The 13,419-nt window shown below is 55.0% G+C and overlaps 1 protein-coding gene across 4 annotated transcripts in view; it reads left to right on the top strand.

Moving 5' to 3' along the window:
• NOD1 (nucleotide binding oligomerization domain containing 1) overlaps positions 1-13,419 on the top strand; it is a 44,439-nt gene that overhangs the window by 18,974 nt on the left and 12,046 nt on the right. For all 4 annotated transcript variants that reach the window (XM_062178145.1, XM_062178147.1, XM_062178143.1 and 1 more), the window contains 5 exons: positions 48-188; positions 3,611-3,932; positions 5,841-6,015; positions 8,383-10,207; positions 12,897-12,980. In XM_062178145.1, the coding sequence (XP_062034129.1) occupies positions 3,732-3,932; positions 5,841-6,015; positions 8,383-10,207; positions 12,897-12,980 (2,285 nt within the window). In that variant the 5' untranslated portion in view covers positions 48-188; positions 3,611-3,731. The remainder of the gene's footprint in view (positions 1-47; positions 189-3,610; positions 3,933-5,840; positions 6,016-8,382; positions 10,208-12,896; positions 12,981-13,419) is intronic.

Raw genomic sequence — 13,419 nt, 5'->3', positions numbered from 1 at the left:
GCAGCCCCTTGCCAGGCGGCTGACGTGTCATCCGTCACTTTGTGTAGGTGGCCACGTTTCAGGAGACTTCCCCTAAGTCTCCACCTTTGATGACAAGAGCTAGAGATGCCCGTGGTGGTGGCCAGAACAGCGCAGGAAGACCTGCCACCGTGCTTGTGGGAGTCCCAGGCACACACGAGACCCAGGCGGTGAGTAAAAGAGACCCTTGTGGTGGAGGGACAAGGACTGGAGGATCCGGAGGGGATGGGAGGGGCGGCTGTGTGACTCCCCCTGCTCCCCGCCTTCCAGAGAGAGAGCACAGCATAGAAACGCTGACTCACGGTGAAGGTCATTTCCTCTTCAGTTTTCTGGTTCGTGATCATCTTAAAGGGCAAGCAGCAGCTCTGTGCCATGACAGTCTCAAAGCCCAGTGTGCTGCAGGCACACAGCACCCTTGGTCCTATTTCCGGTGAATGTGTTCCGGTGTGACTTTCCATTTATTGCCTGTGATGTCTTTCCCATTTTAATGGTGACATAAACTTCTTTTAGTATATATATTTTTATTTATTTATTTATTTATTTTTATTTTTGACAGGCAGAGTGGACAGTGAGAGAGAGACAGAGAGAAAGGTCTTCCTTTTGCCGTTGGTTCACCCTCCAATGGCCGCCGCGGTAGGTGCGCCGCGGCCGGCGCACCGCGCTGATCCGATGGCAGGAGCCAGGTGCTTCTCCTGGTCTCCCATGCGGGTGCAGGGCACAGGGACTTGGGCCATCCTCCACTGCACTCCCTGGCCACAGCAGAGAGCTGGCCTGGAAGAGGGGCAACCGGGACAGGATCGGTGCCCCAACCGGGACTAGAACCCGGTGTGCCAGCGCCGCAAGGCGGAGGATTAGCCTAGTGAGCCGCGGCGCTGGCCCTTTTAGTATATTTTTTAGTATATTTTTGAACACTCAGTTTACAGCAGCAAAATTAAGCAAATAAAAATGCACTTGAGGGTAAGACTCAATTATGGCAACAACAATAACAAAACTGACTGTGGTGGTACCCGAATGACTGTCCTTCGAAGAGGAGGTACAGAGAGGACCTGGCACCCTGGAGTTGTGCATTTCAAGACTCTCCTCTTGCCAGTTCCATTCATGCATTCCCCACTGGTGGAATCATATTCTCCAAACACCTCTGTTTCAATTTTGCAGGTTCCGAAATGAAACTGAAGACTTAAGGAGAGAATGTTGTTGTTTTAAAATATTCTGGCATCCTTTAAAGAATGATGTCAGAAACTTAACTAGGTATTGTTAACCACTAGTTCAGACTTCCTGGCATCAACTGCTGTGCCTTAAAGGAATCAGTTTTCCAAAGTGACAGTGATCTCCTTAAAGAGAGATCATAGAACTGACCATGACAGAAGCCTGAGTGGTACAATAGTGGTAGAGCAGTGGTACAATAGTGACTAATCAATCATTTTCATCTCTTAAAAACGTTTATTTATTAATATATTTGAGAGAGAGAGAGCACTCCCACCCACTGGTTCACGCTCTAAGAGCCCACAACAGCCAAAGCCAGGAGCCAGGAACTCAATCCAGATCTCCCATGTGGATGTCTCAAGGGCTCAACCACTTGAGCCATCACCTGTTGTCTCTCACAGTGCACAGTAGCAGGAGGCTGGAATAGAGAGCCAAACCAGCAGTCGAACCCAGGCACGCTGACACAAGACGCAAGCCTTCTAAACTGGTGGCCTAACCATGCATCAAGCGCTCACCCCCATTGTCATCTCATTGGATGTTTTTTTGAAAGATCTATGTATGTAATTACACGAAAGGCAGAGTGACGCAGAGAAATATCTTCCATCAGCTGGTTCATTCCCTAAATACCCACAACAGCTGGGGCTCGTCTAAGCTGATGCCAGGTGCCTGGAACTCCATCCTGGTCTCACATGTGTGTGCCAAGGGACAAAATACTTGAATCTGCTGCTGCTTTCTCAGGCACATGAGCAGGGAATTGGATGGTAAGCGAAGCAGCAGGTACTCTAACCAGCACTTACATGGGATGTCGGCATTGCAAGCGATGGCTTAACCTACTGCACCACAATGCCAGCCTCTCTCTTACTTATTTTTTATGAGGATCTCTCACCCTTCTGGGGCTTAGAATGTTACATTGTGCTGGCACTTGCTCAATTACTTGGGTTATTGTGTGGGGTCCAGCCAAGAATCTCTATAAAGCCTAGTGTGCAGCAATTTGGTAGATATAAAAAAAAAAAGTGGAGGGTGGGGATAGAGGTGTGTCTGAGAACAGGAAGGTCACCTGTGATTTGCTAAAGAAAAATCTGAGACCCCTGGACTTTAATGTTAACAGGCCTGGGTTTCTGAGACACATTAAACACTGACAAGTGTCCGGTGGTCTATGGAATCCTTTTTTTTTTTTTTTTTTTTTTTTGAGCTTAACAACAGCAAACAATTTTAAGTATCTCTGAAGTGTGAGTCTTCCTGGCCAGACAGAGGACAAGGTGGGAAGTTCAAGGCCTTTCCAGTTCCACAAGGATGATTGGAGAGGTTGCCAGAGTAACCAGAAGGCATGGCAGTGCAGTCTAGAGAGAGCGCAGAGGAGCCCAGAAACATTTAGTACCCAAAGAAAGCAACTCAGATCCCTGTTCCCATCCAGACAAGACGAGCAGAAGGTGCAGGAGGTGTCCCAGGGCTCCAGGGAGGCGCCCCTCCTGCCAGCCCTTCCCTCTCACCTGCTGCGCCCTGGCCACACTGGCCATCGCTTTTCCTTCATTCCACACGATGCCTGCATAGCACAGACTTAGGGGAGTGTGTGAGGATAGCAAGTGTGTAGGATAGTGGGAAGATCCCACTTCCTTGGCTCTGGCTGCCACAGGCAGCTTCATACTGGCTGGTTCTCTCCCTTGCTCATTTTGTGCTCAAATCCCTTTTCTTCCACCTCTGCTCCCAATTCCAAGCCCACTCCCTACTTGGGGGCTACAGAAACCCCCAATACCAGTTAAGTTTCCCTTCTGTAATTCCAGTCTAGGATCAAGGCACACACTTTTGCTTTAAATAAATACTGGGGCCAGCATTGTGGCAGGTTTAGCCACTGCTGCAGTGCCTGCATCCCACATGAACACCAGTTTGAGTCCCAGCTCCTTCACTTCTGATCCAGCTCCCTGCTAATGGCCTGGCAAAAGCAGCAGAAGATGGCCCAAGAGCATGGGCTCCTGGCATCCTTGAAGGAGACCCAGATTGAGTTCCTGGTTCCTGGCTTCAGCCTGGCCCAGTCCTGGCTGTCGCAGCTATTTGGGGAGTAAACTAGCAGATGGAAGATTGATCACTCTTGCTCTCTCTCTTCCCCCCACCTCATAACTCTGTCTTTCAAATATAAATAAATCTTGAAAACAAAATGCTAAGCTTTGTTAAACAAAACGTTTGGTTACCTATGATCACCTACCCTAGCAGTGTAACCCATTAGCAGAAACAATTATGATTTTTTTTGTATAATGCATCTCAGATAAAATTCTTAAATATGGCTCTCTGTGTCCTAAAGAGAGGAACCCAGGTCCAGTGGGCAGTGGTGGCGGGGCTGTGGTAGGTGGGAGAGTCCTCCCATGTCACTTGCTCTGTGGATTTATCTCTTCAGAGACTACACTGAGAGCCTGGGACCCCGGAGGACTGGCCTAGAATCCTGATTGCCTTGCCCTGCGGAAGACGCATGCAGCCGAAGATGAATTCGGGAGAAGTAGCTGCTTGCTACTCTAACTATGGAAAAGCAGGGCCACAGTGAGATGGAAATAATCCCGTCCGATTCTCATTCCCACATCAAGCTGCTGAAAATCCACCGGGAACTTCTGGTCACCCACATCCGTAACACCCAGTGTCTGGTGGACAACTTACTGAAGAACGACTACTTCTCCACGGAAGATGCAGAGATTGTGTGCGCCTGCCCCACGCAGCCCGACAAGGTGCTGCCTGCCGGTCGGCACTGGCCAGATGCCAGTCTCCGAGCTGGACGAGGCCGCTCCCTGATGACCTGAAAGAAGGGGAGGGGGATTGAGTACCGTGGGCAGAGTTTCTCACCGGGGTCCTGACAGCTTGTAAGGCCCAAGTTACCAGGTTATTGCAGTCAAGTTCTAGTCCTTCAAAAAGTGTAGTGAGCAGTGGAATTAAGAGAAGTTTATTGGCCGGCGCCGCGGCTCAATAGGCTAATCCTCCGCCTTGTGGCGCCGGCACACCGGGTTCTAGTCCCGGTTGGGGCACTGATCCTGTCCCGGTTGCCCCTCTTCCAGGCCAGCTCTCTGCTGTGGCCCGGGAGTGCAGTGGGGGATGGCCCAAGTTCTTGGGCCCTGCACCCCATGGGAGACCAGGAGAAGCACCTGGCTCCTGCCATCGGATCACCGCGGCGGCCATTGGAGGGTGAACCAACGGCAAAGGAAGACCTTTCTCTCTCTCTCTCTCTCACTGTCCACTCTGCCTGTCAAAAAATTAAAAAAAAAAAAAGAAGTTTATTTTGATGCCAAAAAAAAAAGAAAAAGAAATCCATTCTTATGCAGGATCTTAAAAAAGTTTATAAAAGGGGGGCCGGTGTTGTGGCTCAGTAGGTAAAGCTGCCGCCTCTGATGCTGGCATCCCATATGGGCACTAGTGCCAATCCCGGCAGCTCCACTTCTGATCCAGCTCCCTGCTAATGGCCTGGGTAAAGCAGCAGAGAATGGCCCAAGTACCTGGACCCCTGCACCCACAGGGGAGACCCAGATGAAGCTCCTGGCTCCTGGTTTCAGCTTGGCCCCACCCTAGCCATTAGGGCCATCTGGCAAGTGAACCAGCAGCAGATGGAAAATATCTGTCTCTCCCTTTCTCTCTGTAACTCAGAGAGAGGCAGAGGGAGAGAGAGAGAGACAGAGAGAGACAGAGAGAAAGGTCTTCCTTCTGCTGGTTCACTCCCCAGATGGCTGCAACAGCTGGAGCTGCGCCAGTCTGAAGCCAGGAGCCTCTTCTGGGTCTCCCACACGGGCACAGGGGCCCAAGGACTTGGCCATCTTCTACTGCTTTCCCAGGCCATAGCAGAGAGCTAGATTGGAAGTAGAGCAGCTGGGCTCAAACCAGCACCCATATGGGATGCCGGCACTGCATTGTATTTTTTAATTTCCATTTTCTGTGAACTTTTTGAAGTTGCCCCTTCCCCTCTGCTGTATCTGTGTCCAGAGCCAGCTCTGTGCTCTCAGCTGTCACTGCTCACAGCTCATTTGAGAAGCTAAGAGAGTCGTCAGGAAGAAGCAGACAGACACAGAACACCGACCAGGGGCATGTGTTCCGGGTCTCTGGACTTGGAGGGCTGGCCGGGCTGCGGGTTCAGGAGTGGGTGCCTGCCAGGCAGGGTGGGCCTGCAGCAAAGGGAGCCTTCGGAGGGCTCCCCTGGGGCAGAGCCGGGAGGCCCCGGAACAGTCTCCGCAGCAAGCCCAGGCACACACTCGTGTGCTCTGCTCTCCTCTCTTGACTTTTTTCCTTGAGTTTTTAAAGCAAAAAAAGCCACTGTGAAGGGGGCGCAGTCCTTGTCCCCAGAGGTTCAGAGGGGCTGGGAGGCAGCAGGTGGAGGAGGAATTCCACGGGTGGACAGGGCTCTTGGGCTGGGTCTTAGACTCACAGGAACCCCTGCTGTCCTCGAGCTGTGTGGGTTTATTTCTTGCTTGGGGTAGGAGTGGGTAGGGCCCCCATCTCACAGATTCTAGGCCTCCCTCGTGTCAAGTCTCACGCGGCCTGCATAGCTGCTGTCTGTGGGAAGAGCTGGGGGCCCTGCCCTGAGCCTGGGGGTCTTCCTGGCAGGAGGACGTCCCTTGTACGAGCCCCTGCCCTCCTGTTTGTGTCGTCACTAGGTTCGCAAAATCCTGGACCTGGTGCAGAGCAAGGGCGAGGAGGTGTCGGAGTTCTTCCTGTACGTCTTGCAGCAGCTCACAGATGCTTACGTGGACCTCAGGCCGTGGCTGTCAGACGTGGGCTTCGTCCCTTCCCCGCTCATTCAGAGCAAAGCGATTGTCAACACTGACCCAGGTACAAGTCAGCGCCAGGGGTCCAAGCACAGGGCCGGGGCCTCCATCACAGCCAGGCCTGTGTTCAGCTTCAGCAGGCAGCCAGGTGCTGTTTTGATTTTAGAAAGAAAAGCTGGTCCCTGTCCCCCAAGCGCAGCGCAGGTGACAGCAGCTGAACTGACCACAGGTTGGGGCTTTGCCTCAATCAGGCACCACTGGAAGTGTGGGAATGGTGTGCTCTGGGCTTGTGTGTACTCTCTGGGCTGACATTTTAAAGGCTGCCTACATTCAAGGGTGCTTTCTAAAAAATCTTTCCAATTTCGATTCTAGGCAAAGTCTTCTCTCACCCCTGCATGTCAGTTCTTGTTTTCAAACATCAGGGGACCCCATTGTGGTTCAGCAGGTGTTCTTGATGCCCCCAGAGTCTGCTGGGCACCAGGGGTCCCACGGGGAAGAGACACAGATATGGCTCCTGCCCACAGCGAGCTCAGGGTCTAGATCGAGTGGCCACTGTTAACCAGTCACGTGGATGTGGGCTTGCAGGTGCTGAGCAGGGTAGCAACAGCCAAGGCTCCTGAGAACGTGTGCCCTGGGCAGTGTCTCCTTTGGAGCCAGATGGAGTCTTTTTTTTTTTTTTTAACCCAAAGAGTTATTTATTTGAAAGGCAGAGAGAGAGAGATATCTTCCATCCACTGATTCACCCCTCCCCCCCAAATAGCTACAGCGGCTGGGGCTGGGCCAGGCCAAAGCCAGGAGCCAGGAGCTTCTTCTGGGTCTCCCATTTGGGTATAGGGGCCCAAGCACTTAGGCTGTCTCCAACTGCTTTTCCATGCGCGTTAGCAGGGAGCTGGATTGGAAGTGAAGCAGCCGGGGCATGTATTGGCACCCATTTGGGATGCTGGGGTTGCAGGCAGGGGCTTAAACTGCTACAGCACAGCGCAAGCTGCAGGGTTGCATCTTTCCCTGCTCTTCTCTCCACTCTGGGATAGCTGTTGGCAACATACCAGCACCCAGGCACAACTTCTGATTTTTAAAAAAGATTTATTTACATATTTATTCAAAAGATAGAGTGACAGAAAGAAAGAGAGAGAGATCGATCGATCGATCGATCGATCTTCCATTCTCTGCCTTACTCTGCAAATGGCCGCAACAGCCAGGACTAGGTCAGGCTAAACCCAGGAGTCAGGAATTCTATCCCGGTCTCCCATGTGGGTGGCAGGGACCCAGGTACTTGGTCCTCTTCTGAGGCCTTCCCAGGAAGCTGGGTTGGAAGTGGAGCAGCCAGGACCAGAACCAGCACTCTGATATGGGACGCTGGTGTTGGGAACAGTGGCTTAGCCTGCTGGGTCCCAACGTAGGTCCCCCAAAGTCTGATTTTTAAAGAATCCAACTTGACCTTGAAAAGTGAAGCCATGGACAGTGTTCTAGGGAGTCAGGTGTATGCTTAGGAGAAACAAGACCACTCCAGAAACTCCCGAAGCCCCCACAACAGCTCCTGCTCTTCAGGCTCCATTCCACTTCCCCTGGTTTCCTTCCCTCCCTTTACAAGCCCCCCCCCCCAGCCCCTGCAATGACAAATGTTCTCAAAATGACTTGTTCTTTCAAAAAACTTTTCTATTCTTTTAGCCAGTAACTTACTAGCTTTTAAAATATGGTTTGGGTCCAGGATTGTAGCACAGTGGTGCCACCTGTGATGCTGGCATCCTATATGGGCACGGGTTCAAGTCCCAGCTGCTCCACTTCCAATCCTGCTGTGCAAAGGATTGGGCCTGCCTCGGATGCTAACCCCGGTGGAAGCCTGTCACCCTCTAGCTAATTCATCTATATTATTATTATTATTATTATTATTATTATTAAGTCCATTTATAATTCAGGAAAAGCCACTGGGTTCTAAAATATTTACTTACTTATTTAATTTTAGAGGTAGAGATACAGACAGATCAGACTGGCACACAGAGCTCCAATCTGCTGGTCCACTCCTCAGATGTTGGTAACAGCTAGGGGCTAGGAGCCAGGAACCCATTCCAGATCTCCTATGTGGGTGGCAAGCATCCAAGCACTTGAGCCACCACGTGCTGCTGCCTCCCAGGGCATCCATAAGCAGGAAGCTGGACTTGGGGTGGAGCTGGGACTGGAACCCAGGCGCTCCCAATATGGGATGCCCGACTGCCAAGCCAGATGCCCACTCCCTGGCTGGTTAAATCTAAAGTCAGGCAGAGGGACGGAAGCCCGGGGCCCCTCAGGCCGTGGGATGCTGGCTTTCTGGGGCTCCAGGGCCTGTGTGTGGGGAGGTTTGCTCTTGACCTCAGCACCCAGGCTGTGGGTTCTGTGTGCCTGTGTGCTGGATGTGATTTCCACCTGTCTCTCTCTCCTGCCCCCATCCCCGCAGTGAGCAGATACACCCAGAAGCTGCGCCACCAGCTGGGCTGTGACTCCAAGTTCATGCTGTGCTACAGCAAGAAGGAGGAGATGCTGCTGGAGGAGACGTACACCGACACCATCATGGAGCTGATCAGCTTCAACAACGAGAGCCTGGGCAGCCTGGGCAGCCCGGCCTGCCTGCTGGACCAGAGCTCGGGCGTCCTCAACGAGCAGGGCGAGACCGTGTTCGTCTTCGGGGATGCCGGGGTGGGCAAGTCCATGCTGCTGCAGCGGCTGCAGAGCCTGTGGGCCTCGGGCCAGCTGGACGCAGGGGTCAAGTTCTTCTTCCACTTCCGCTGCCGCATGTTCAGCTGCTTCAAGGAGAGCGCCATGCTGTGTCTGCAGGATCTGCTCTTTAAGCACTGCTGCTACCCGGAGCAGGACCCGGATGAGGTGTTCGCCTTCCTGCTGCGCTTTCCCCACACCGCGCTCTTCACCTTCGATGGCCTGGACGAGCTGCACTCGGACTTCGACCTGAGCCGCGTGCCTGACAGCTGCTGCCCCTGGGAGCCCGCACACCCCCTGGTCCTGCTGGCCAACCTGCTCAGCGGGAAGCTGCTCAAGGGTGCCAGCAAGCTGCTCACGGCGCGCACAGGCGTCGAAGTCCCACGCCAGCTCCTGCGGAAGAAGGTGCTGCTCCGGGGCTTCTCGCCCAGCCACCTGCGCACCTATGCCCACAGGATGTTTCCGGAGCGGGCGGCACGGGAGCGCCTGCTGGAGCAGCTTGAGGCCAACCCCAACCTGTGCAGCCTGTGCGCCGTGCCCCTCTTCTGCTGGATCATCTTCCGCTGCTTCCAGCACTTCCATGCCACCCTCGATGGCTCCTCGCAGCTGCCGGACTGCACGGTGACCCTGACCGACGTCTTCCTGCTGGTCACCGAGGTGCACCTGAACAGGACACAGCCCAGCAGCCTGGTGCAGCACAACACGCGCAGCCCGGAGGAGACCTTCCAGGCTGGCCGCGGCAGCCTGCTGGCGCTGGGACGGGCAGCCTATGGGGCCATGGCCAAGAGCCTGTTTGTCTTCAGCCAGGAGCAGGTGCAGGCCTGCGGTGTGCAGGAGGAGGACCTGCAGCTCGGCTTCCTGCGGGCCGTGCCAGAGTTGGGCGGCGAGGGCAGCCAGCAGTCCTACGAGTTCTTCCACGTCACCTTGCAGGCCTTCTTCACTGCCTTCTTTCTCGTGGTGGATGACGAGGTGGGCACGCAGGAGCTGCTTGCCTTCTTCCACGAGTGGGTGCCCCCGGGGGAGGTGGCGGCCGCCTCCTGCTATCCCCGATTCCTCCCTTTCTGGCGCGTGGGGGACAGTGGCCCAGTCAGGGCAGACCCCTTCAAGAAGAAGGATCACTTCCAGTTCACCAACCTCTTCCTGTGCGGGCTGCTGTCCAAAGCCAAGCAGAAACTTCTGCAGCACCTGGTGCCCCTGGCGAGCCTGAGGAGGAAGCGCAAGGCCCTGTGGGCACACCTGTTTGCCAGCCTGCGGACCTACCTGAAGAACCTGCCCCGGGTGCAGACCGGGGGCTTCAACCAGGTGCAGGCCATGCCCACCTTCCTGTGGATGCTGCGCTGCATCTACGAGACGCAGAGCCAGAAGGTGGGGCAGCTGGCGGCCAGCGGCATCTGCGCCAACTACCTCAAGTTGACCTACTGCAATGCCTGCTCGGCTGACTGCAGCGCCCTCTCCTTCGTCCTGCACCACTCCCGCAAACGCCTGGCCCTTGACCTGGACAACAACAACCTCAACGACTACGGCGTGCGGGAGCTGCAGCCCTGCTTCAGCTGCCTCACCGTCCTCAGGTGAGGCTGCCAGGCATGGGGAGCAGTGGCGGCCTGTGAGGTGGTAGGGGGCAGGCTTAGGGCATCTGTGTCCCCTGGATTGGCCCTGCCGCCAGGACTCACAGCCACAGGTGCTGGAACACGTGGATCTTCTCCATCTCAGGGTGGCAGAGCATAAGGAGTGAAGCTTCAAGTTGGGTGCCCCTGGGTGAGCCCCAGCTGGGTGCCCTAGAGCAACTGAGCCTCTGTGCTCTCACCTGGAAGCAGGAGGTGCCCAGGACTCTAGAGGTCAGGGTAATGCCAGCCAGAGACCTCAAGAACTTAGTCGTTGGCCGGCGCCGTGGCTCAACAGGCTAATCCTCTGCCTTGCGGCGCCGGCACACCGGGTTCTAGTCCCGATTGGGGCACCAGATTCTATCCCGGTTGCCCCTCTTCCAGGCCAGCTCTCTGCTATGGCCCAGGAAGGCAGTGGAGGATGGCCCAAGTCCTTGGGCCCTGCACCTGCGTGGGAGACCAGGAGAAGCACCTGGCTCCTGGCTTCGGATCAGCGCGATGCACCAGCCGCAGTGCGCCAGCCGCAGTGCGCCGGCCGCAGCGGCCATTGGAGGATGAACCAAAAGGAAGACCTTTCTCTCTGTCTCTCTCTCTCACTATCCACTCTGCCTGTCAAAAAAAAAAAAAAAAAAAAAAAAAAAAAGAACTTAGTCCCGTGCACCAGGTCACACATCTGGGTGGTGGTGGGGCCGGAATGCATGCAAAACTCACCCTTGAAGACAGACGCAAGGGCTGGTGGCTGGCAGAGTGCAGCTGGCACGTGGGTGCTTCCCTGACTGCAGAGACGGCACACACATGCCGGCTGGTGTTAGTCGCTCCTGTGCTCACCACCTAAAGGCTGCCTTGTGGGTGATTTCTTGCTCTGTGGTTTACTGGGGAGAGAGCCGGGATTTCTTCTGCCCCCTAGGGAACCTCATGCCTTCCTGTATGACCTCGATTCTCTGCTCAGCTCCTGTGTTTCCGAAGAGCAGTGGGGATTGGAAACTGATTCTGGGGGGCCCGGGCTGCAGGTTGCTGGGAGTTGGGAAGCCTGGACCGTGTCCTCTGTGATGTGGCAGCTGACACCCAGTGTTGCCCTGCACCAGTCCTGAGAGGGAGGCTGCCCCAGCCTGGCCATCAGCTGGTCTAGCTGCCGCCTTCCTCCAGGCCACCCCAAGATAAAGCAGATCATGGGAAGACAGGAGAATAGGGGGGGTGTTTCCAGCTCCCTGAGGGCGTGGGGTTAGTTTTGGCTGGGAGTTTGACAAAAGCACTTTACAAGCTTATCTCTGTTGTACAAATGCAGAGGTAGGCAGTTCAGGGCTGGCAGGGTCTCCCTGCCTCATTCTTCGGAGTCTTCACTACCTCGTGACCCTCAGTAGGCTGCAGCCATCCAGTCAACATTTTAACATTTTGATGCCCCAAAGAAAGGCACACCCCGTTCTTGGAAGGAGACTTCTCAGCTTTGGCTAATGATACTGCTGCTTAGATTGCTTTGGGCAGAACTTAGAGGAGTCCAGCTGAGAAACACAAGATCCTGTTGCCACTGGGAGCAGTTGATGGGCTCTGCCACACTGGGTGTCGTGCAGCACCATTCACACTACGCCCCAGCCCTGAGCTGGGTCCAGTGGGCAGGAGGGCCGGGGCACTGGGCCTGATCGTTTCCATGCCTGAAAAACCAGGCCTCTGCCTGTTTACTTCTCAGAGGTCAGCGTGTGGGTCAGCTGTGGCCATGACCTGCAATTGTAAATAAAGTTTTGTAGGAGCGCAGCCGCAGCATCCGTGCACATCACCATGGAGTACTCAGGACCGCAGGGCCGAGTCGTGGTGCCGGCTGTGTGGCCCGCAGGGCCCCTGACGGAGCAGCCTCCTGGTCCCTGGCCTGCTGCCTCGCCAGGATCTGGCCCTCGCCTTGCCCTCACCTTCTTCAGCCCCTCTGAAGTGATCCGGGAGAGGATTGAGGGCGTTAGCCTATTTTATTATGTATTTTATTACTTGGTAATGAAGCAAATGGCTGTACATTGCAGCCATATCAAAATACCCTGCTCATATAGGACACTCCAGTGCATGGCCAGCCCTGGTCCAGGAACTTTTCACAATTTCCCAAGGCCCTCTCCTCCCACCCTGTCCCCAGGCCTGGGGAGTGGCGCTGACCCCGAGTGGAAGAGGCTCCCTGACAGACAGGCTCAGCGTAGGCCTCTTTGGACAGGGAGTCTTAGGACCTTTGGGGGCGGGCGAGACCATTCTGGAGGGGACCCCTAACGTCCCTAGCCCTGCCTGCACCATGGCAAGGTGCTCCCTCCCCCATTCCAGAGACCACTAAAGGCAGCTCCTCAGGTTCCAAACCCCGAGGTCACCCTCCCATTGTGAGAGGGTCTGGTTAGTGCGTGGCGGCATGCCAGCGTGGGACAGTAGAGGCATCCGGCCCCATCCAGCCCCACCCACCCATCACAGTTCCTCGTGGTTCTGCTGAGGCACCTGTGGCTGGGGTGATCCGACAGCCCCAGCATGTCCCAGCTTCTCAGGGCTGTTGGGCTGCTCGCCATGGCTGTGCTGGAAGGGGCAGTTGTAACAGAGCCACCACCGGGGCCTGTAGGCGTCTGGACCCCGTGGGGTGACCACTCCTTCAGAACGGGCACTGCCCTGACCCATCTTTGTCTTCCGTGTTTTATTTCAGACTCAGTGTGAACCAGATCACTGACAGCGGGGTGAAGGTGCTGTGTGAAGAGCTGACCAAGTACAAAATCCTGACATACTTGGGGTATGTCTTTCAGAGGACACTGGGTCGATGGCCTGCAATGATGCCACGCGGCAGGACATGGCCATGAGTGTGGGCAGGGGTGGTTGCCGTGGAAGGCCCAGGGGTTGGGAGCCCTGAGTTCTGTTCTGTCCCTGCCTGATTTGTCCCAATCAGCACGTGTTTACGGGGTATGGTACAGCATTTTAGTACACCTGTACCGTGGGCAATGACCAGAATGGATGCACCCATCACCATTCATCACTTCTTTGTGTTGGGAACACTCAAAATCCTGTCTACAAGCTATTTTGAGATAATTGTCAGCTGTAGTTACCCCACTGTGTTAGAGAATGCCACAAGTCACTGCTCTTGTCCACCTGTGTGTGGGGCCTGCCAGCTGTCCTCTCTGTAGCCCTCCCTCCCCCACAGCCTTCCCGGCCACTGTTCTGCTCCACATTGCTGC

Source organism: Lepus europaeus, chromosome 20, assembly GCF_033115175.1.
Source record: "Lepus europaeus isolate LE1 chromosome 20, mLepTim1.pri, whole genome shotgun sequence".
NCBI classification, from domain to species: Eukaryota; Metazoa; Chordata; class Mammalia; order Lagomorpha; family Leporidae; genus Lepus; species Lepus europaeus.
The sequence above is the reverse complement of the archived record's forward strand: the minus strand, read 5'-3'. Positions and strand labels throughout refer to the sequence as shown.